Genomic DNA, 24782 nt, shown 5'->3' with positions numbered 1-24782 from the left:
ATCAACGGATCGGTTGTCCAGCATCTTTGGAGCAAGTTCTGGACAGTTTCGTGACTTGATCGCTGGTGACAAAGGGACAACCTGAAAACAAGGTTTTCCAAGCAATGAATGCAAAAGTCTAATGCCCTATAGGTCCACGTCCCAGGAAAGGAGAGCGTAATAAAGATTTGTTCGGGCGGTGCTGATGGATATACATGTAGCCGTCCATCGTCGGGAGGGGACCTTATTGTCTCGCTGACGTCCACTGAGTAGGGAGGCTCGCACGCGCTCGGGTCTGAGGCGCAGCATGTCGGCGCGCGTTTGTGTGGTTACTGGATTTTGTCGCTGGATTTGGTGAACACGGACTAGGGAATAATGGTCAGAAGATGCCTACTGACGTTCAGACCATTCAGGTAAGCCAAGTCGCACGTTGCAAGCATGCACGCCACGATTCTAACCTAATTTTAACCATGACAAAAAAAGAACAAAAAACCTATAACCCTCAAGTCTATAATCAATAACGAATTAATACTGAAATAAACAAATTCGGTTAGGCTACGAGTATGAACATTTTACCTTCTTCTCAAGTTTACGCTCTTGCAAAACATATATACACAGGAGTTGGTAAACATTTCCTGGTGTAGCGCGTTACCCTTCACAGAACATAAAGGTGGGGTGGGTGCATTACTGTATTACACATTCCGTGGTTCTGTTATGCCCGCCGTCTCTTTTCGTAGCAAATATTGGTTTTACACATCTGAGTAGATCCTGCACAGGTTAGTCCTTTTCTCAACAAGTTGATGTAGGCGTCTTCTGCCTGGGTTGGCTATGCCACTCGCATTCGGGATACCGGGGATATCATCCAGCTTGTGTACGACTGACTGCACAGATTCCCCCCAGTGCACCCACACCGATGACTCCCCTTCGCAGTGTCCCGTATTGTTTTTTGGTTTTTTTTTTTTGCACATGTCCGGACTGTGACTAAAGAGGCGGTTTCTTCCTTTAGCGGCTCTTTCGGGAGCGCGGGGGTGAGCTCAGACACGTTGGCTAGATCACCTCCACCTGCCGCTGCATCGCTGCTGTCCCGGATCCGAGCTCACACCTGGAGAGGTTTAGACCGGACACCTGCTCAGCCCGTACACCCGAGACACAGCGCGCGGTATCGCTCTGACACACCTGTTTCAAACCATCCAGTAATGAACGAAATCCCACCAGATTTCACACGTATGTCCACCCTTAAAACTGTAAATCCCAGACACACTAATCGTAGAAAACTCAACTGCAATTAAGCAGGTTGTCCCGAAAATGTAGAGTGCTGTAGGCTATAAGAGGCATTATAATGTAGTTCGAACCGCAAACGTCTGCGTTCACTAGTCTCGCCTGTCACCTTCCTTGTAAACGTGGGCCAAAATTCTTAGAAAACCTCTACGTTGCAATCGCCAATCCGCGTGAAATCTGATAACCGCGCGCCTGTAAAACCAATTAGAAGATGCACGATCTTTCCTCCGAGCCAAGTCGAAAGACTAAAGCATTTGCTTTAAATCCGGTAATTGGAGACGATATAATCTCTCTGCGCGACTAAACTAAGCCTTTGAATGCTTAAACGGCACGGAGTGGGTGTCACGCACACAACGGAGAAGAGACAATCCACCACTTTCATTTACCCTTTACTGTCACGAGTACCGAATACCGACGAGGACGCTTTCCTTTCACTTCCGCAGGAGTGATGGAAATAGAAAAAGTTACTGTTTTCAGATTTCTGTGCCCCAAAAGACCTTTTAGTTAGAGATCTTAAATGAATATTATATAGAAGTGATTACTTGCGTGGTCTTATTTGCAGACGGGTCACGGCTTTATCTGAGAAAATAAACGCCATTCAACGGATCTGGAAAGTAGATGATGACAATTAAATAATAATCTCCAAGGTGTCCTTCTGAGAGCCCCCAGATTATGAGGGCTGGGAAATAGAAACCTATGCTAATATTTTGCCTTCATTTTAACAGCACGCCCTTTATATGCCGGTTTGTGGTTGTGTACATAAAGCATGTAAAAAAAATCAGGCCACTCCCAGATGCTGTTTACTCTTCGCGTGTTCTCACCTTTGAGGAGTGACAGCATAGCTTTATGACGTGCACGTGGCTTTGGTGTGAAAGTTTGGTGCCTCAGGTGTAAGAAGAAGCTGTGTGAGTTCTCTGCACTGTTGTTAGCAGGCCTCATGGGGAGGACACACACACACACACACACACGCGCACACGCACACGCTCACGCGCACACACACACACACACACACACACACACACACACACACACTCACACACACACACACACACTCACACACACACACACACACACACACACACACACACACACACACACAGCTGTATTCCTAGCACCTTTTCCTTCACCTTTATTCTACATTTCCTGCTGTACGGCATTGTAGCCCGACTCCTCACTTCTCTCTCCCGCTCTTTCTTTACTGTGCTGTGTTTTGACTCCTCTGTCTCTTTGTTTCTTTCTTTCTCCCTCCCTCCCCTCTCTCGCTCGCTGTCTCTCTCTCTCTCTATCTCTCTCCCAGGATCTTTGTGGTGGGGATAGGATTCTTCAGTCTGTGTTTTTTAATGACCTCCCTTGGTGGCCAGTTCTCAGCAAAGCGCCTCACCGACTCCCCGTTCACTGTGCGGACGGAAGGTAGCCATGACGGTCCCGGGTGGCCAGCTCACTGACACACACTCCCCGCTGGGGCCCCTTACACACACCGTCTACTGGTTATTCGAGGCTTCTGATGCAGGCAGAAACCTTGATGCCACTGCTTTATAATGCAACCTATTCCACTCAGGCTCGAGACCTTGTTAAGTATAGGCCATTTGTTTGTGTGTGTGTGTGTGTGTGTGTGTCTGTGTCAAGGCTGAAATGTCCCCCTCCTTTCTTTTGTGAATTTGAGATGTAAAGGCAGTTCCTCCAATACACTCTCGTTCTTTCTCTCTCTCTATCACACTCTCGTTCTCTTTCTCGCTCTGTCTCTCTCTCTCTCTCTCTCTCTCTCTCTCTCTCTCTCTCTCTCTCTCTCTGTCATGAATGTTCAGTGATAATGAACGTACTGAAATGTACAAATGTACTGGAGCCCGTAGAGCTTTGTGTGCCGGTCAGAGAACATGACTGTTACCCAGAAGGTTATGGGTTCAATCCCAGCTCATAACTACTGCCACCATAGTCATTGGCAGCTTAGTCTGGACAATATGTGCCATAGTTGAGAAGGAGAAGCAAATACTTAGCTCCTGTGACTAAACTGGTAAAGAGTGTAAAACAAGGTGCTGGCAACCCCACAGGCATGTGCTTGAGTCCCAGGGAGCACAGATACTGTCATACTGATAAATATGTAAGTCACTTTGGAGAAGAGTGTCTGCCAAAGGCTATAAATGTAGTTGGTGTAAGTTGCTTGAGGAGGAAAGATCCTTGGTTCAATGACAGCTTGTGGTGTTTTGTGTGTAATGGCTTTTCATTGAATACGGTCCTCCTTAACACTCATTTGGGAGCCCTGACTGCTACTGCTTGACAACCTCTCTGCATAACGATGTGATCTCAGGGTGCTCAGTTCGTGTAATGTGTGCAGACATACTGCGTTCGGTCTCACCAGCTGAGAGACAGCATTTCCTTCTCAGGCCTTGCCGGAACGCATGCATACTGGATTTTCCCGGGTCCAGTGTGTAGTCGGAATCAGCATAAACTCACACTCCATCAGAACCCTTCTCCAAAAAATGTGTGCGTGGATCTGCTGTTGCTATTGCATGCATGAATACTTATTTCCCTATAAACCTTTTCTGCGTGATTTAATTTAAAGCGAAAAAAAAAATAGGAATAGGTTAGACAACTATTCTTATATGAAAACTGTATCTGAAGCCAAAAGACGAAAATAATTTAAAAAAAAACCCTCCAACACCCACAGTCTGCTCAGGATTCACACACTCCACATATCAAAATACCAAGCGTCTAAGTCTAAGTCTAGTTGGACCAAAAGAAGACTAAGAGAGCAAACTCAGAAGTAGGTATTTGTTGTGTTCATTCCTCTTGCCAGAAGGTAAATGAATAAGAAACATTTACAGTATAACATTTTAAGAATGACCTCTTTGCGGCCTCTTGTATAAGCAGTGAGTTTTCACTGAAAGGTCAACTGCCAGCTAGTGGCGCTTTTCATTGCTTCTCCAGAAACATAAGGCATCGTCATGAATCTCAGGTTCCTGTGGGTAAGAGCGGAGGAGAGGACAGGAGAGGATGACGCTCGGGGACGAGGGGTGGGGTGGGTTTGAGAAGGTGGAAGGCCCGGGGTGGGCTGCGTCTTCACGGACGAAATCTCATTATCGGAGGGGCCGTGGGGGACGTCACCTGCCGTCACCTGCCTCTCTTCTCACCTCATGGACTGGTGTCTGCGCTCCATCATCTGCCTGGCTTGAGCCCTGGGCTGTGTGTGTGTGTGTGTGTGTGTGTGTGTGTGTGTGTGTGTGTTTAGTCAGCGTCCATAATCATCATCAGTCAGTTTTCACCTCAGGATACTTACTTGTGTGTGTGTGTGTGTGTGTGTGTGTTTGTGTAGGAGGGGTTTGCCCCTGTCATGGATAGCTAACTGTTCCACCTTTCTCTCTAAATTGAGAAGAGACCCACGTCTTGATCTTGAGAAACAAATATTTCCATGTATTCCACATTAGCACACTAGTGCAAATATTATATGGATTTGCACAGTTGTGACTATTGAACATTAATAGATTTTCATTCCCTGGTGTACTTTGGGTGTATATTTGAGAGTGCATATACCTTTATACGTGAGTGTGTGTTACTGTGTGTTGCTATGTATCTTTTACTGTGTTGCTCTGTATGTGTTACTACATACGTATATGTGCATGTTAAGAGTGCATCTACATGTGCACATGTGTATTTGTTTGTTAGTGAGAGAGATGCATCGGTGTTTCTGCATGAGGCACTGTGTGTGTGTGTGTGTGTACTTGATTAATTAACTGCACATGTGATACAGCCTGAGGAGACATCTGGTCTGAGCTCATTAACTACTGTAGAGTTTGTATCCTCACTGTGTCCCAAGCCACACACTCTTCTCAGAGTGTGTTTGTGCGTGTATGTTTGAGTGTGTGTGTGTGCGTGGACCCCAGTCTCATCTGACCTGTCTTGTGCTCATTCATGTGTGCATGTTTCCATGTCTGCATGCAAAAGTTCACATCATAATGTCCCATCCTTGTCCACCTCTGTGATAGGTGGACATGTGTGCCACGTGTCCTTTGATTAATTGACATCAACGTCATGCCTAATGGCGCAGAAGGTGAGGGACGTGGCAGCGCGCGTCAGTGTGGATTCGGGATACCAGGGCTCTTCCATCTGCTCCTGTGATAACAGCAGCCGGGACGCGCGCGGCAGCTGTTCGTCTACCGATCCGTGCCTCCAATACGACACGCCCGCATACGGAACGCTCGCGTGCGGCTCGCGTGTTCCCAGAGGCAACAGCAGCCTGAGCGTAACGAGTCCCGTTTCATTTCCCTCTGCCTGTAAGCCTCACTTATTGTCAGCAGCTGCGTACGCGAATATAGTGACAAAGTAGCATATTGCTGTTTATGCTCGCGCTCACACACACAGACACACACACACACACACACACGTACATATGCAAATACATGCACAAGCATGCACACATATACACACACCCTTACATACTTACACATACAGACACGCTCATTAATGTTCGTTTGACAGCACATGCTACTAAATTGTGATTTACGACATGCTGCATTTCTGAAATATAGAGCTCAAATGGAGAAGCACGTGAGAGCAGCCCAGCACCCTCCGGCAGGCCCCACCCAGCACCCTCCGGCAGGTCCCAAACAGCTTGTTTTCCTGTAGAGTGTAAACTGTAGATTGTAGGTTATAATAAAGTGACAGTTTCTTCCCTACAGCCCCTACTGAATATTTACAAACCTCTTTTACCATCAACTTTGTGTCCGAGACAGCTCAGCAGTGAATAAAAATAAAGGACCAACTGCGTGTTTTTATGCGCGCGTGTGTGAGAGATTTTTTAGATTTTAAAACAGAAAATGAATCACTCTTCCCAAAGAGATGTTCTTCCCCAAAACAAACATTTATTATTTTATTTATTTACTTGCCTTTTGCATTTAATAGTAATGGTACACACACACACACACACACACACACACACACACACACACACACACACACACACACATATTTAGCACTCAGAGTAATTATGCTGCCAGTATAGACACAGTGTTTGCTCGGTTAGCACTCAGTCTTAGCACTCCTGCTGTCTCCCACCGGTCTTACTGCTCTGTCTGCTGTTGTCATTCACATAGAGGGAAAAAACAATCTCTCCTCAGTTCTCCTAGAAGACCTCTCACCCTACAGAGGGTGGATTTCATATCACTATGAGCTCACTTCACCTTGCTCCAGCATGCTGGGGTCACGTGTCTGTTTTCTAAATTCATAAATATATAAATTGTCAATTTCGATAAGGCCATTGATAAAAGCCATCCCTCTTTACTATATCTATATTTGAATGTTAAAGTTAGTAAATTACATGTCGTGTTATGTTACTGGTACACATCACTTACCCAATAACTTCAAATATGTGCAGTGACTTTGTACAACCGTCTGTAATAACATGCTTATAATTAGCATGAAAGTTGGAGGTGTGCTTGTGTTTGCATTTATGTGTGTGTGTGTGAAATTTGTGTCTGTTTTTGTGTGCTAAATTCGTAATTGTGATTGTAATAGTAATGAAAGCTGGAATGAGCTTGTCCTGCTGTCCACCATTCTGAAGTCACAGTGGCCTGCAGCGTGCTCACGCTGAGACTGGCCCCTGGTAGTCGGTCCATGCTGAGATCAGTCCCTGGAAGCTGTAGATACTCATTTAAATATGCCTGGTTGAGGTGTAGGGATAGCAGAGGCAGATCGGATTCTGCTGCAAGCAATGTCCGTTTAGCAAAATGAATGTGCTTCAGGATATAAATAGGGATACCCCCCTTCTGGGAATGAGTTGTTTATCCAGGGCTTGTGCTCGGAATTCCAGCTGCTCCACGTCCACTCCCCCCAGCACAATTACCCGGCCTCTTCGAGAATCCTCCTTTTGCCCTTCTGCCCACCAGCTGGTCTCCCAGCCACCTGGCTGCAGCGTTAACGTGGCGCAATAGTGTTTACCCACCGTTTGACCCCCTCACTCTGCAAGACAAGCAACACCGTGCGTGTGGGTGTGCAATTGTGTGAGCGTGCGTGTGCGCGCTCGTGTGTCTCCGGGTTCGGGAGGGACACGTCATCTCGGCAAGTGTCTCTGTGTGTTCCCTCTGGCAGTGTTCTGAGCTCAGTGAGCAGACCCTGGCTTGTGGTGCTGTTTTAAAAGCACCCAAGAAGGCATTCAGTCCTGCTCCCCAAGGAAGAAGCAATAATTGCAGTCTTGTGGGGCTGGCATGTTGCCCAGCTCAACTTGAGTGCTGTTTTTTTTTTTTGTTGTTGTTGTTGTTATTAAGGGGCTTGGGCAGGGACAACTTTTGTTTGAAAGTGACAGTAATACAGTCTGGGGTTGTGTGTGTGCACTGATAGCTAAGAGGTAGTGAAGTTCAAAAAAACCCAAGAAAACAGAAAGTGAGGAGAATTAAAATGCTCTTAAAAATGTGGTCTACTAATACCACTGTAGCCTGCTTAGCATACCAAGCTCTCTGATCAGGAGGTTGCTGACAGGTTTATATCGTTCTCTCGCTTCCTCCCTCTGTCCCTTTTCTCCGCTTTCTCTCATTCCCCCCACTCTATCTCTCTGTCCCTCTCTCTCTGACTCCCCACCCCTCCCTTCCTCCCTCTGTCCCTTTTCTCCGCTTCCTCTCATTCCCCCCACTCTATCTCTCTGTCCCTCTCTCTCTGACTCCCCACCCCTCCCTTCCTCCCTCTGTCCCTTTTCTCCGCTTTCTCTCATTCCCCCCACTCTATCTCTCTGTCCCTCTCTCTCTGACTCCCCACCCCTCCCTTCCTCCCTCTGTCCCTTTTCTCCGCTTCCTCTCATTCCCCCCACTCTATCTCTCTGTCCCTCTCTCTCTGACTCCCCACCCCTCCCTTCCTCCCTCTGTCCCTTTTCTCCGCTTCCTCTCATTCCCCCCACTCTATCTCTCTGTCCCTCTCTCTCTGACTCCCCACCCCTCCCTTCCTCCCTCTGTCCCTTTTCTCCGCTTTCTCTCATTCCCCCCACTCTATCTCTCTGTCCCTCTCTCTCTGACTCCCCACCCCTCCCTTCCTCCCTCTGTCCCTTTTCTCCGCTTTCTCTCATTCCCCCCACTCTATCTCTCTGTCCCTCTCTCTCTGACTCCCCACCCCTCCCTTCCTCCCTCTGTCCCTTTTCTCCGCTTCCTCTCATTCCCCCCACTCTATCTCTCTGTCCCTCTCTCTCTGACTCCCCACCCCTCCCTTCCTCCCTCTGTCCCTTTTCTCCGCTTTCTCTCATTCCCCCCACTCTATCTCTCTGTCCCTCTCTCTCTGACTCCCCACCCCTCCCTTCCTCCCTCTGTCCCTTTTCTCCGCTTCCTCTCATTCCCCCCACTCTATCTCTCTGTCCCTCTCTCTCTGACTCCCCACCCCTCCCTTCCTCCCTCTGTCCCTTTTCTCCGCTTCCTCTCATTCCCCCCACTCTATCTCTCTGTCCCTCTCTCTCTGACTCCCCACCCCTCCCTTCCTTTCTCCAGTTCCCTTTACCCACCCCTGCGCACCCCTCTGAGATCAGCATGCTCACAGCGCTCTGATTGTCCCAGAGGAATTTTTGGCAGGCGATTACGAAACGCTGCTCCAACGAGCCTTTGATGAGCTGTTGCTATTTTGGGCAACGGTAGCTGCTGCGAGGAGATGTGAGGTGACACGGGGCACTCGCACAGTGCAGCCGGCTACTCTGCGGCCCTGCGCCCATCCTCCACTCCACCAGGGGGAGCGGTGAGCTGTCGCATTCTCTGGTCACAGGCTCCGTCGTTGAGTCTGTGTGTTTGCCCAGCAGGACTGTTGAGCTTGGAGGAGAAGACTCCAGTTCTTCATGGTTGGGTTGAGTGAGCCGGACTCACTGATACATTTTTCAGACTTATCTATTCTGACTGCCTAGCCTACAGTGAGGAGCCTTTCTCATTTTGTGCACTGCCTTGCCTGTTAATGCACTTGATGTATTTCACCTGATTTGAAGCTCTCCCCCCCCCCCCCCCCCAGCCATTTCTGATCATGGATATGCCTACCGTGATGTACGTATCTGCCTGGTTCTTGACCCCTGCATGACACGGTGGTGTTGATACCGGGTTCGCCCACATAAAATTGCACACAGCCTGCTGCCTCCTGGTTGGCACAGGGGTTTAATTCAACAGTGTGAATTGATCGCACTATCAGTGGTCAGTGGAACAGGACCAGTTAAAATGTTTCTGCGGTGGAATGACAGACACTATCAGATATTATCTCAGGGTAATCTTACTGTGCTTACCAGTTATTCTGTGTTAAACAGCAAAATGACTTGGGGAACAGCAGTGAGGTGCAGCACTAAGTGGTAGCCGTAGGTGGACCACTGACCTAGGGTCAGTTTTCTCCTCATTGTACTTGGTCTCAATCACCAACTGCAAAATCTTTTAGTCGCTCTGCTGAGTATTTAATCTCTTATGACCTCAAGCACAGTGCTACTGCACAGTGATTGGTCCAGATGCTCGGTAAGAACGGTAAGAATAAATGAACTCTCACAGGTCTTGTTGTAGGTGTGACGTTGGTGGGTGCGTGGAAGCGAGAGGCGGGGTTGCGAGAAAGTGCTCTTTATTATCCCTCGGGTTCTCAACGATGGAAACACTTAACAAAACACACAATACAGAAATACTAGTCTTCTCAAAGTAACACAGTGACTTGTCTAGACGTGATGTCGAAGGACATCAGAAAGTATTTAAGGAACAGGTGAACGTAATCAGTAATCAGGTGTGATCCTTAGCAGGAGTGGGCGTGTCCGTCCTGCTAGCCGGCTGACCAACTGTGACAGTAGGGGTTGCAGTCAAGGTTGCAGTCACATATATAGGGGTGTCAGTCAATGGGTAATGGTGATGTTTCTACCCAGGACTCTCCTTGTCTGGGGATCCCTACAATAGCCTCAGATTTTGGATTTAGAATTTAGAATGTGTTATTATAGAGGTCAATAATTTATGCGATTCCTTTCATTTCTCACCCCACCCACCCCTGCCTCAAAATAAAAGGGCGGTTAGCAAGTCAGACCTGGTTAAAATGGAACCCAAATCAGGAGTTCAAAAACGAAAGTAGCGAAGGGAGAGAGAGAGAGAGAGAGAGAGAGAGAGAGAGAGAGAGAGAGAGAGAGAGAGAGAGAGAGGGAGAGAGAGAGAGAGAGAGAGACAGAGAGAGAGAGAGAGAGGGAGGGAGAATCCAAAGAGGACAGGCAACTTCTGACCCGTTTCTTTTAGAAAGCAGGTGAGCTTGAACTGTGCCAGACAGTAAATATGTTGTAGTAAAGCTAACTAGCGATTAGCCACACTTGCGTTCATTTATATGTAGAACAAGGGAAGAAAGAAACTCAGGAATTTGGGTTGGAGGAGCCCTGAGCGAACGCCCCAAAATTTGCCCAGCACATATAACTCATGTATAACATAGTGCAAAGTGGCTGACGGTGTGTGTGTGTGTGTGTGTGTGACTTTACACACAAAAGCTTCAACACACACACTGTGTCTGGCCTAGGAAACTCTTTCAGGTGTTGTGACTGGGCTAACCTTGAGATGGGCTTAAGGTTTACAATGCTGCGGAAATGTATTTGGAAATAGCTTTTTCTGCTGTGCGTACTCATTATAGAATTTCAAAATCCACAAACACAGTGTTGTGAAATAAATAAATAAACAAACAAGAACCCCAAAGCAGCGTGTTTCCCACCACCTCTACCACAGCTGCGAGGGCTTAAAGAAAGTTTTGATTTATCCTGTTCAGCTCTGCTTGAGAGATATAGCTCATCGATTTTCAGGCTGTCACGAGGACGGCATTCGTTGCGGCTAAGCGCTAGCTTTCTGAACCCCCGCCTCCTCGCCCAGCTCACGGTGGCTTAGCAGAGATTTCCCTCATCACTGCAAATATTTACTGTGATTCCTCCACAGGCATCCAAATTACACACTGCTGGATGATTTAGGCTCTTCGCTCACAGCGGGAAGTGCTGATGTTTCTGGTATAAGCTGCTAGTACTGTCTCTTTAGTCTGTGTGGGGTCTGGGCTGGAGTGACAAGGATGTTCTTGCAGCATTCCCTCGCAGCATTCCCGTTTCTGTCATGGAATACAGACACCTGTACATTATTATCATTCCAAAGGAAAAAAAAAAAAACTTTCAAAAAATGCATATCACTTGAGGAAGATAATACAATTTTATAAAAAAATAAAAAATAAATAAAAGGGGAAAAAATGGAGAGAGCTTCTTTAAAAGACTGCATGTAATAACTGTTCATTTGATGCCTCCAATAAATGTTTCTGTCTGGAGCCCAGAAAAGAGCAGGAGCACAAAATGAAAAAAGCTCCGTGAGATGCAAAAGCTGAAAGTGGAGAAGTATATATAATGGGCACTGAAGGCCCCTCACGCCCTGAGTCACAGATGAGCTGCTCACTGTAGACTAAATGTGAAATTCAATCAGCCTCAAGTCCGTACCCTTGGATTGGCGTGTTTGCGTGTGTGAATGTGTGCGGACACGCACGTACATGCGTCTGGGTGTTTGTGTGTACGAGTGTGTGTAGTTTATTCTGCAGTTTATTTACTTATTTATTGTTTATTTTATTCTCCTTTAAGATGTAGTCTCTGTTGACTTGCTATCTTCTGCAGTGGTGAAGGCTGAATGGACTGGGATTTTAAAAGTTCTGTTTCCACTGCAGCTGAAGTCCGAGGTTTAGTTTTCCTGAGTGTTCCTCCGGCTTGACCTTGAGACAGTTTTGCGAGGCTCCCTGTCATCTCCTGCCAGTCTCACGGCGGTGTCAGATTCATCTCCTTGAGTTCCCGTGACGTGACAGGGAAAGCAGCAGTGCGAGGAGCTGCTCTTGTCGTGAGCCCGGCTGTCATTGGCCGGCCTTGGGAGGGATTAACGATTAGCATGCTAGTGAATAGCAAGGTAACGCATCTTAGCGTGGTGTGGTCGGAGTAAAGGAAAAAAGCAAGAGAGAGTAACAGAGACCACCATACACACACACACACACACACACACACACACACACACACACACACACACACACGCACACTCACACACACACACATACACACACACACACACCCACACACACATACACCCCAGAGACAGCATTCACACACACACTCACACACACACACACACACACACACACTCACACACACACACACACACACTCACACACACACACACACACACACACACACACACTCACACACACACACACACACACACACACATACACACACACACACACACACACACACACTCTCACACACACACACCCCAGAGACAGCATTCTCACACACACACACTCACATACACACCCACACACCCCAGAGACAGCATTCACACACACACACACACACACACACACACACACACACACACACACACACACACACACACACACACACACACAAACACACACACACATACACACACACACACTCACACACACACACACACACCCCAGAGACAGCATTCACACACACACACACACACACACACACACACACACACACACACACACACAAACACACACACACACACACCCACACACACTCACACCCACACCCACACACCCCAGAGACAGCATTCACACACACACACACACACACACACACACATACACCCCAGAGACAGCATTCACACACACACACACTCACACACACACACACACACTCACACACACACACACACACACACACACACACACACACTCACACACACACACACACACACACACACACACACACACACACACACATTTTCACCTGTCCCACCTATATCCGACCTCACTTGCTCTCCTTGCGAGCTGTCGGTGTGTTGCCTGCCCCATAATCAGGGCAGGGCTGGGCAGTTTGCCTATAAATATTTGTAGTGGAGGGGAAAGTAAATAAGCTTTTCCTCCTCTTTTGAGTGGGAGTTCCACTGGGAGCAGGGTCACTCCACCTCCATTCCTTTCCTCGACCTTAATTACAAAACACAGCCCCAAAAAGCTCATTGCTCATTACAGGAGTCCGACTGGGTTGCTCTCTCTCTCTCTCTCTCTCTCTCTCTCTCTCTCTCTCTCTCTCTCTCTCTCTCTCTCTCTCTGTCCCTCTTTCTTCATGTCTTTCTTTCTCTCTTTCACTTTCTCTTTTTTGAAGGACATTGTAAGATATGGTGTGTGAGTTTTCATTTTTTTGTGAGATACAGTGAGATGCTGTTAGAGTTTCTCATATTCTGACAGTGTTATAATGGCTTGCGTGCTTTGCAGCAGTGTCATATAGCTTTTATATAGAACTTTTGCTTCGTAAAATGAGATCGTATTTTTAGCTCCCATGAATGCTACATTGCAACAGTGTGGTTGTGTTTTTATTCCCAGTGTGATATTACTTTCATATATTTTACAACTCAAAGAGAAATCATCTATTACATCTGTTACCTTGAGCTAACATCTGTTACCTTAGATGAGGCTGTATCCATCTGAAGGTGTCAGAACCTTTTAAAAACACTGATTTATCATTAAAGACTAAAACTCCCACTAAAGCACAGTGGCAGCGGGTTACAGACGTAACCTGACGTTGTACATGTGCTGCTGTCGGGCCACAAAGCGTTATAAGGGGGTGGGGGTTGGGGTGTCAAGTTGGGCGATAGTACGAGGCTGCATTATACATGGCACAGGGCATTTGTTATGGCAAAGCAATTTTTCCCATCGTCCTCAAGCTTGGTTCCCTTCTGTATTTATGTATTCACACCTATATATCGAATCTTGTTTTGTTTCATCTTAGTGTATATGTTGTGGACCAAAAAAGAAAGGCAAAAATATATCCGTCTAACTCATTTACTGGAAATAGAGAAACCCTAAAGAGATTTCAGTGTCCGGTGTCATTGCCTGTGACAGAATCCATAGGGGGTATGGATATTGCAACTCTAACTGAGGTGTTTGCATTAGCCCAGGAGAGGGAAAGGGAGAGAGAGAAAGAGAGAGAGAGAGAGAGAGGGAGGGAGAAAATCAGCTTTGCTGGAGTGGGGCGTCTATAATGAGATCCTGAGGATTACACACAGCTGTTTAGAGAGGAGACAGATGTGACTGAGGTCATAGACCAGATTAGCAGGAAGTCTATCACCTCTTTTCCTTTCCTGAAGGGAAAAGAAAGCTGTAACATGTCAGAGAACAGCAAACGAAAGTGTCTCCTGATTTCAGGGCCGCACAAACATGGAGATTTTCCAACATCAGGAGAGTCTGCAGGACCTTGGCTCCTGCATTCTGATGAGCTCTTATATGGACAATCAGAAAATGACACCAATTTGCATAAATGCTTATGTTTAACTTAAGGCTACTTTAAAATGGTAGTGTCTCTTAAATGACATGGTCCTCAGGTGGTGGGGTCAAAGGGGTCACATATAGGAACCCAGAGAAACAACCCTATCTTGACAGAAAAAGTACCAGTAGCACAGATTAAATGTTAATTAGTTTTCCTTTATTGATAAAAATAGTCATTTAGTGCTAGCTTATTGCAGCAGACTGCGATAACAGGAAGACAAAAAAAGAAAATTCAGGTTAAAGTGGGAGAAATATGGGATCATTTTGACCCCAGTGGAACACAGGACAGGGGCAATAAAAATCAGAGCTCTCCCAGGCTCAGAGACCGGACGTTTGGCAGGCGTCCACTGTGGTGAGGGTTTAATTCTCAGAGCGATTATTTAATGCCATTAATGTTTAACCTTTGCATGATGTTCTGTACTAAATGGAGGAGATTCAGGATTCTAAAATGTAAAAGACGCTGGTTCAGGGTTAGGACCTCCAACCAAACTTACGAAAGCTATCACGCCTTCAGTATGAGGAGCAGCTCATTCATTTTAGTTTCTTGTGACTATTTTGAACCTCAGAGGTCAAAATTGGTCCTTGTGAAAGGCCTCGTTTTGAAGCAGGGGCGAGGGAGGGGAGGGGGTCTTGATTTCACACCGGCGCTCCTCTTCCCAGAAGCCTCCTCAGCGACAGTGAAAGCCGTGCACCCGAACCCCCACGCCGGGTAATCGACACGTTTCCTGGGTTCAGACGGGCGGGCGAGAGCAGGTGTAGCCGCTAAGCCAGCGCGCTGCGCGAGCCGAGTCTGGCGCTGCACGGGCGAGGTTGTCTCGCATCTCCATCTGTCACGGCGGCGACTGAGCGGAGTCGCTACAGGACGGCTGGGGGCGGCTGCTTCTGTCCCCGCTGCCCGTGGAGCAGGGGTGGGTGGGTGGGTGGGCGGGGGGCAGCCTGGCCAGAGCTTTGAGCAGAGACCAACACCAACACTGCCAGATGCTAGCGTGGGCTACCTCTGGGAAGGGTATGCGGTGAGATTGAGGGATGGGAGCATGTGAAAGAGAGCAGGAGAGATGGAGAAGAAAAGAAAGAGAGACTTAGGGGGAGGAGGCAGGAGGAGAAGGTTATTAAATAAGGAACACATCCAAGAAGCCAGATGTCACTTAGATGGGTTTCTTTTTCACCAGAACCACAGAAGGTTCCTTCGTTTGGTTACAGCTTTGTATTCTCTCTGTGTGTGTGTGTGTGTGTGTGTGTGTGTGTGTGTCTACATCTCTTTCACAGCCAGAGGCTTTATTACTGGTTCCCATATGCCATGGCCTCTAACGGGGCTTTTTCCCTTTAGTTTGTTGAAGAACTATTCCTGTTTTCACTGTGATGTTGTCAGAAATGGCAAAGGCCACACCACACCATCACATCCCATTTTCCTCCCAGGGAACTCTGGGTAAACTCATCTGCTCTGGTCAACCTTCTGGGCCGTCATCAGGCTGACAGAGGATGGCCTTCATGTAGGTGTGAACTGTTTAAGACAACATCTTGCGTCTTCCGTATCGTCCTGCTGAGAGGCGGTGAGAATGCGCTGTGTACGTCCAGGAGTCAGGCAGCGCTCTGGGCGGGGAGCCCGAGCAGGAGAGTGTCTTCGTCAAAAGCCCATTGCCTCCCACAGGACTCACACAGGGGACTGTCTGGCTAATAAAGACAAACAGCATCATTGAGAGAGAGAGAAGTGAGATATAACAATATAGAATAGTTTGATTTTTATTGACCTCTTTTGCTGGCCAGGAGTGGACGTCTAATTTACTGGCTTGTGTAGTGCTGTACTTGCAAGTTCATTTTGAGATGGTAAACTTTACAGCAGTGAAAAAAGTTGAGAAAAAGTTGAAAAATACAATGGCTTTAAAACAGCACTGATATTAGAATGTTTTTGAATAGTAAATGTTTTCAGATTAAATGTTTATTGTATTTTTTTTAGCAACAGTACATTGTATTTGTACCATGGTTTTCCGTAGGATGGATGGGGTATAATAGACTTAGAGCACTGTAACACTGAAGTAGGAGAACTCGGGCCTTCTGTATTTCAAGGTCTGTCATATTCAACACAGAGACCTTGTTCTAAAATTAAAGAGAGTAAAGGGAAATACTGGGTGACAGAGAGAGAGAGAGAGAGAGAGAGAGAGAGAGAGAGAGAGAGAGAGAGAGAGAGAGAGACAGAGCGCGAGAGAGAAGGTAGTGTGTAGTTTTAACTTCAGAGGTGAAGAAATCAAAGAACTGGCTTGAGAGGATCTACTTTGGAACAGAATAAGAGCTGTGTGTGTGTGTGTGTGAGTGTGTGTGTATGGGGGGATACTAAGAAATAAAATGAAATGTTTTAATTGAAATGCTTCCTCGGAGGATATGGGATTTAAATTACAGCCCACACTCTCCTCTTTATCTCCTCCCTTCAGAAACGCGGGAGGGAGAGTGAAACTGGCGCAGATGAGGAGCAGGATGTCACTGTTAATTGATTGTGTCCTTATGCTTGCTCGCACAAACACTTCTTCAAGTGCTCGGAGTGTCGACCGAGGCTTCTGGAGGCAGATAAAAGCAAAGCTCGACTAATGGCAAAGCTGGAAAGGGAGGGAGTCCAACACTTCCACATTTTTGCCAGGCCTGTTTGCCGTGATGCAGCCCTGAATTCCAGGCAGCGTGGGACTGCATTCTTAGAACAGCCACTTCAGAATTAGCCGTCCATCTGGGGCAGGGGCGGTTCTTTCTGGGAAATCACTGGCTGCAGGAGTCCAACAGGTATTCATGTGCATTCGGAAAATGGTTACCTAGAGTTGCCTGTGATTTCCAGCAGACTACGTCAGACCACTTGATAATGTCAGAACTCTATCCGTTCCTTCTCCGCCAAAGACTCTTGAAGTGTGTTGGTGTCTTTGCTGTGTCTTTGGGGAGCAGTAGACTAACAGGAGACCGCAGTCTAACAATGTTGCGGTCAATTTCTCCACCCAGAAAATCCCCCTTTGCCATTCCATATTTTCCTCCCTTTCCTCTCGTTATCAGTAATGGATATCAGCAGACACGAAGCGATGGATCTGGTGTCAGGCCCAGCTGATCCTCTTCTGATATCAGCGCGCACAGCAAATGACACACAGGCAAATCCGCCCCTTTTGGAACTCAGCCACTTCAAACAAAACTGCTGCTGAGTCAGTCACACGAGCCTGACGTTCCTCTGTAACCGTTCCTCTTTAGGATTTGTATTAAAGCAGGCACGCGTGCATCGCGGCGACTGCTACAGCTCAAAGTCAAATTTTTCCCGTAGCCAGACACGCTTCGTGAGCGAGCTACTGCTTCATAATCTGGCGGCAGATTGCTTCGAAGTGCTTGTTTGAGTCTGCGAGACAATTTGGTTTAGGCGAGCTTTTGTGCTATCTCACGTGGTGGTTTGTTAGTGAGGCTGAATGTCGCAGTGTGTCGTCATACCCGAGCCTTCATGGGAATGCTTTTCCCGTGGTCTTTGTCTCTGCACACTTGCATACACCACCAATGACTTTATGGTGAGCACAAGGTAAGCAATGAAACCAAACGGATGCAAAACAAACCAAAACAAATCACAGTCATCCTACCGCAGAAAACAGAACACCAACTCCCAGAATCTTGTAGGTGATAAATAGCTCATGCTGAATGATAAAAAGTCCCCTACTGTAACAAATGAAACATCTGGTTCACTATAATTTGGAGCCTGTTGGTAGAGGTTGTTAGTTTCTGCAGTTTGGGGCGGAGAGAGCATGGAGCCATTTCAGCAGAAAAAGTGTGGGAGTTCACCAGGAATAGCAGCCTTCTAAAAACCGGATAAAGCAGTGTGAGAAACATGGCTTCCCCAGTTTAACACAATTCAACATTGTTCTTTTGAGATCCGTTTGTATCATACAGAGTTCAAACCGACCTGAACCGAGTCAGTTCTGCTGACTTGCATGTGACTTGTATGGATAAGTGTGACTGACTTCATTGACCTCTCTATCAAATGCGTGAAGCGAAAAAAAAAACCCCACCATGTGGGTTTCCCTCCGTTTCCCATGATGCCGTGTTGCTCCCTTGGCCTGCTCGGGGTGCGGAGGATTACCCGTGACCTCGTTTGAGGTGTCCACAGGCCCAGTGCGGTACCGCTCCAGAAGCTCATGAATTTAAATGTATATAGATATGCACGGGAGCTGGTCATGGCGGTAGAGAGCTCGATGGGTTGCTCACCTACTCAGGGCCAGGCTGAGGCCACTGCTTCACTGCTCTCAGGGGTGGACCGATACATCTTCTACCAGTTGCAATACCGACCTCACAGGAGGCCGGATATGAGCTGTTTTACAAATGGCTTGTGCTGCAAGCATGCTGAGCCCGATCTCAATGTTTCGGTGAAGCGAAGTATTTAAATTATCATAAAAATCTAAATATTAAGCAAAGGCTCACCAATTTGCTTATATATTGTACAGAATATTGTAACTGCAATATGTAGCCATACAATATGCTATTTTTATTTTAAAAACTAGTTGCGTAGGCATCACAATAAGGTAGTTTCACCATATCATGTATTTTTATTCAATAGCTATAGGCTGTTGAAAGTAGATTCCTGTAGCTCCCCTGATAATGACACTAATGATGGCAATACCAAGGGTGTCGATTCAGTTCTCAGGGAGCGCACACACTCCGAATTAGGATGTTTCCCAAATGCTGTAAACGTCATGGAAGCCAGCAGTAACACTGATTATGGGTCTCTGCCTCTGTACAATAGGCCAAAAGTACCATATATTTGGCTTTAAAACACCTGCCATTACTCTTCTGCCTAATCGTATTAGACTGCGCAGTGCGCATGCTGAACTCTGGAAATACTGAATAACATTGTCTATCCGGAGTGCGACCAGCGTAGTGTGCGACACACCGTCGGGCCAATGGGGTGAAACGCTTGCTTGGATTGAGGCTTTTCTTGTTTGTTTAGAGACGCCCATTGTTCTGGGTCTCTGCTTGTGGACAGATGCCGCTCCAATGGGCTCCGCCCTGGGGTCCCCGGGGGCCCCTCCTGTACTCGCACACTTTAAAAGCTCGGAAAGCTTTTCGCACATGGCCAAGAATGAGAAGACATCGTCATGACCTATCACAGAATGGAAATGCAGCGCAGCACTAAATGAATTAATAAATGAACATAGCCAAGCGGATCTGTGGGGAAGCTAGGAGTGGGTCTTCTGAGTGTCATAGCCTTGGGGTGTTTTGCAGTAAGCAAGCCAGTGCACATTCAGTGTGTGGGTTTTTAAAAGACTAATAGGATAAAGGAGCCTAATATAGAATAGGAATTAATATGATTATCATTAAACTTTAAGCTGTTTCATCTCTGAAATACACACAAAAAAGATTTCTCTTCTAAAAAGGCTTGACATCTCCACATAAAGCGACTGTGGATTTCACCGTATAAACCTAAACATGGGATGCTTTACATGTCAGCGGCTCACAGGGCATCTGACACGAGGCAAACTCAGTCTCTCACCTGCCTGGCAGAGTGAAAAAGTCCTTAGGTGTCCATTTGTGGTTTGTTGTTAAAGGGACGTACTTTGGGTTCTTGTGGTACTGACCCATCAGTTGAACCCAACACTGGTTTTGAACAATACAGGCGCTCCACGTGATGGTGCGCTAAAAGCGAACTCCCAGAGGACCGCTAATCCTTCTAACCACCGAGTGCTAATGTGCCTGATGATGGACTAGCCCTCAGAGCAAAGGCTGTCTGTTTAAGTGCCAGTCAGGACCTGCCAATATCTTTCTATCAATACCTGGCTGCCTCAGGACCAGCTCTGAGTCTGCCTGCAGAAATCCTTTATAGTTTTACGTAAAATAAAAGGGATGTTTTATTGTGGCTTCTGTGGCTATTCAAATTTTTTACTTGTCAATAAAAAACAAAACTAAAACTGTGAGGTGCATTTTTCCAAGCACCCCAAGTGTCCTGTGGAGGGAAGACTCTTGTGGTCATATGAAGTTTTTGGCTGTACAGTGTTACCGAAGATTTTTACCGATTGTTTTCCAGGTACACACACTGCCCGTGAGGCTTTGTCATGTTGCCGTAACATCACCGCGGAGCGCGCTGCAGCAGGCTAATACCCCACCAGTCCAGCTGCTGCTAGACTTAACTAGACGCACGGAAAAGCAAGACCCGCGTGAGCCTCTGGGCCAGCGGGGCGGGCTGTTTAGCTGCGTACGCCTCCATCCCAGATCCACATTTTCTCTCCCTTTACATAATTGTGATTTTTCCACAGCCAGATCGACTGCTCGATGCAGAGGTTTCAGGCAGTCGACCTGGTTCATTGTTGCTCACCTCACAGACCCTTTCTGGTTTGACCTCTGGCAGGCTTTGCTAACTCTAAATGAAGAAATGAATTTTGTTTTCCATCTTGCGTTGTTCTCAAGCAGGGAAACACATCAGCGGACGTGAGGGCTGGCCGTTGCGTCTTTTTTGAGGGGAAATTCCGCACACAAAGTCATTCCCCAGGCAGCGCCAGGAGTGAGTAAGGGAGCAGGGAAGCGATTGTGTGTGTTTATGTGTGCATGTGTTGTGTGTGTGATTGTGTATGTGTATGTGAGGAAGAGACGGAGTGGAGAGGTAAGGAAAAAGGCTGATTATGTGTGTAAAGGAGAGATCGAGAGGGGCAGAGACAGACTATGCCTGCATGAGTGTGTGTGTGTGTGTGTGTGTGTGTGTGTGCGTGTGTGCGTGCGTGTGTGTGCGTGTGTGTGTGTGTGTGTGTGTGTGTGTGAATATGATGCGTGGATGTCATGTTTACCTGTCACTCTTAGCAGAACAGAAGCAGTAAATGTGGAGATGATTTCTGAAAGGTGGAGAGTGCTATAGAGAAGAGAAGATAATTTAGAATTATGTGCCATTCATCTCCCTCCCTCCCTCCCTCCCTCGCTCCCTCCCTCCCTCCCTCCCTCCCTCGCTCCCTCCCTCCCTCGCTCCCTCCCTCCCTCCCCCAACCCCACTGCCCTTCTCCTCTCTGTCTCTCCATCAGTTCCTTGTGGAATGCATCAGGCATAATAGGTGGAGGAAGAGCCCGTAAAAAATGCAAATGGACAGTAATGTGTTTTCTTTTCTCTCGTTTCTGCTTGCTTTCTCCCTCTCTCTTTATTCTCTTTTCTCTCCCTCCTTTGTCTCTCCCTCTATCTCTCTGACTCCTATATATGGCTGAATAGCAGATAAGCATATCCTCCACTGACTCCCTGATCTATTGGTCCCTGTACTGTTGAGTGCATGTAACACACGCGCACACACACACATACACACGCACACACACACATACACACGCACACACACGCACACACACACACACACACACACACACACACACACTAGTTTAGTTTTCAGAGCTCTTAGAGGCATTATTTAGGTTCAGGTTCGGGTTCAGAAAGGTCTTGTTTTGGAGCCAATATTCCGGGTGAGGGAGCGCACACTGCTTTACAACAGAGGTGGATTTTCTTAAAGGTTATGTCACGACCTGACCCGAAATTTTTGTGCCCTTCCATATTTCCCACTAATATTTCCCACTAATATTTGTTTTTGGGTGAGTTCATTTATTTTCACGAGTAAAATGTTTGACACTGTGACCTCGTCCCCGGTGTGAGAGTCCCCAGACCTTCATCAACATTTCCATGTGCATAAACATCACTGCTTATGCAGACAGTGATTCTACAGGTTGCTTTAGAGTAACGCGTATTACAGTATGACCCTTTGGCAGTGTGAAAACTGTCCTCTCTGCACTGCCTCTAGATGGTCTGCAGAGGCGTTTATTATGCTGATGTGCATTGTTACCACGTACTAGTAAGCTTTTAGTGCTTGGCTGATATGATTATGCAGCACTAGGCTATGCTGATTTTCCCAGTTTTAATGTGGCTCCTTAATTACAGTGTTTATGTACCGACCTCAGGCCACATGCTGTACACACGTTTAGCGGGCCTTCTGGACATTTTAAGGAATTTTGGAGCAAATAGTAACTGTCACTGTCATCTCCCTCGCACGCTCGCACTCAGCTCGGCTGCGTTCTCAGCAAATCAGTCCGACGTGCAAAACGTTTCTCCGAGCGCCTGTGCGTCTGGAATGTCACTACTGCCGCGACGCTTGGAACCTCGCACTTGCGCCGTACTGCAGCCTTGGAACGAGCCTCCCAGCAGCTGTGGGTTGGGCGGATCCATCTGGAACCGAGTCCGAAAACGACGCCGTGCTGTTGCCCAAGGGTGAGGACCCTGCGTGGACCCCGGCTGCAGTCGTGACCTCGAGCCTGCGGTGTTTCGCCGTGTTTTCCGTGCGAGGCATTAGTCAGCGTTAGTCGTGTTTAACTGCGGCGTCTCACGATGCTCCCCCAGCGCACCCCTGCTGTTGCTTATGCGTTACTATGACCAGAGCCTTTTTAAAAATAGTAATCACGATCATTAGCAGAGGTATAAAAAAAACCCACAGTGGCTGACAGTGCTCACGTGGGCAAAGCCAGTACTAAACCGAGAAACAAGTTACGAAAGCAGAAGCGTGGAGAAAGTGAGACTGAAACCGGTAAAAACGCACGTGACGCTTTACAAAGGCGTCGGGTCAGACGGGCTATATATACATAGGCAGAGATGATGTAAGCGATGAGACACGGGTGCAAGAAAAGAGGGGGCGGGGCCAGATCGGTAGAGGATTTGGCAGAAGTGGAGGCTCCATAATTCTCTTCTCCTTAACTCTTCCTCTCTCTCTCTCTCTCTCTCTCTCTCTCTCTCTCTCTCTCTCTCTCTCTCCCCGCTTGTTCAGTATTTTTATTTTGTTTTTGTCCTCGCTGATTGAAAGAAAGTAAATGTTTTCCTTCATTTTTCATTTCTTCCTCTCTGTTTACCTCTGCACTCTCTCATCCTCTTCTCCCGTCCCTCTCTCTCTCTCTCTCTCTCTCTCTCTCTCTCTCTCTCTCTCTCTCTCTCTCTCTCTCGGCCATGTGATTGGCTCAGGTCCTTATCCCTCTGTCTCTGGAGTAATTGAGTCTGTCTCAGAGCAGCAGCGCCCATGACTTGCCCCACGTGTTGAGCAGAGCCAGAAGCCTTCTGATGTTCTACTCTTCTGCTGCTGTCATCCACGTAACCCGTCATCTGTCGGCGGTCCGCAAAGGAGTTACACACACACACACGTGTGGACACAGAATGCCACTAGGCCAAATATAAATTTTGCACTTGCTTAAGAAAGATGACTCATTGGGCTTGTATAGGCAGTGGAAAGGTTTTGGATATGAGCCATTTTCCCATTGACTTAGTCATCACTGTTCCTCCGTTCATTCATCCTCCGAATATTCAGCCATTCCAGAGTCCACATCCACTGCAGAATCTCTCTAGAGCTGCTAGCAGTCAATTCCAGCCCAAATAAAGTGGAATATGGTCCTGCTGCCTTAGCCTTGTTCTGCAGAACTGTCTCTTTCTCCCAGCACCGGCCGTGGGAGTGTTGGGTCACGGCGCTGAACCAAAAACGGACATGGCTCACTTACCGATGCTGGCTCCGCGATGAACTGTTCCCACCGAGCTGCAGGCTGTGAGTCACAGGGGCTAAAACAGAGGTGCCCCTGCACAGCCTGGCGCTCGATAAGAACCCTACCCTGTGTAATCCCATTCATGCCTAACCCTGTGTAATCCCATTCATGTGCAATCTACTGCTTCATTTCAATTCCTTGTTTAAAGATCTAATTACACGACACCGTGTATGGAGAGCGATGCCCTTCAGCTGCCTTGGGATGAGCCTTTGAGAGCTGAAGAGAATGAAAGTGGAATTTAGGCAAAGATATATAGTTCTGTGTCCCACTCTGTCTCTATTTAGTTTTCTCCTTCTGTCACTGTTTCTGTCCCCATTCTCTATTGTTGTTCTCTCTCTCTCTCTCTCTCTCTCTTTCTAAGTCTGGCTGTCTCGCGCTAATTTAGCACTTGAGTGCAATAACATCACCTCGGCTTTCTCTGTGGACTCCCATAATTGGCTCTGGCTTGGGGAGAGAGGAGAGTGTCAACATAATTTGTTCCCCTCTCTCCTCATAATCCGAGCTCCGATGCACTCTATTAGATATAAAAGGTTAGGGCTGTGCCCGCATGCCTGCCCGTACACCCGCCTGCATTGCCCTGGAGGGCCACGGTGACATTAAGGCGCTTTTTATTTAGGCCAGAGCCTAACAAAAGCTCCACACCCCGGGCAAGGCTGCAGCTGCCAAGGGACTGTGGGGATAAAGAATAAAAACATGTTAACATGTAGAAAAGGGAAGTGCACTGAGCCCCGTGCG

The 24782-nt window shown here is 47.3% G+C and overlaps 1 protein-coding gene across 1 annotated transcript in view; it reads left to right on the top strand.

Moving 5' to 3' along the window:
* Window positions 1-330: 330 nt before the first annotated feature.
* The window catches only part of LOC113587790 (alpha-1,6-mannosylglycoprotein 6-beta-N-acetylglucosaminyltransferase B), a 96859-nt gene continuing 72407 nt past the window's right edge, over window positions 331-24782 (top strand). Inside the window, exons 1-2 of the mRNA XM_035524791.2 lie at window positions 331-392; window positions 2555-2667. Coding sequence (XP_035380684.1) covers window positions 355-392; window positions 2555-2667 — 151 coding nt within the window. The 5' untranslated portion in view covers window positions 331-354. The remainder of the gene's footprint in view (window positions 393-2554; window positions 2668-24782) is intronic.

Source organism: Electrophorus electricus, chromosome 3 (genome assembly GCF_041902795.1).
Source record: "Electrophorus electricus isolate QZ-2024a chromosome 3, ASM4190279v1, whole genome shotgun sequence".
NCBI lineage: Eukaryota > Metazoa > Chordata > Actinopteri > Gymnotiformes > Gymnotidae > Electrophorus > Electrophorus electricus.
This window is presented reverse-complemented; position numbering and strand designations above follow the sequence as displayed.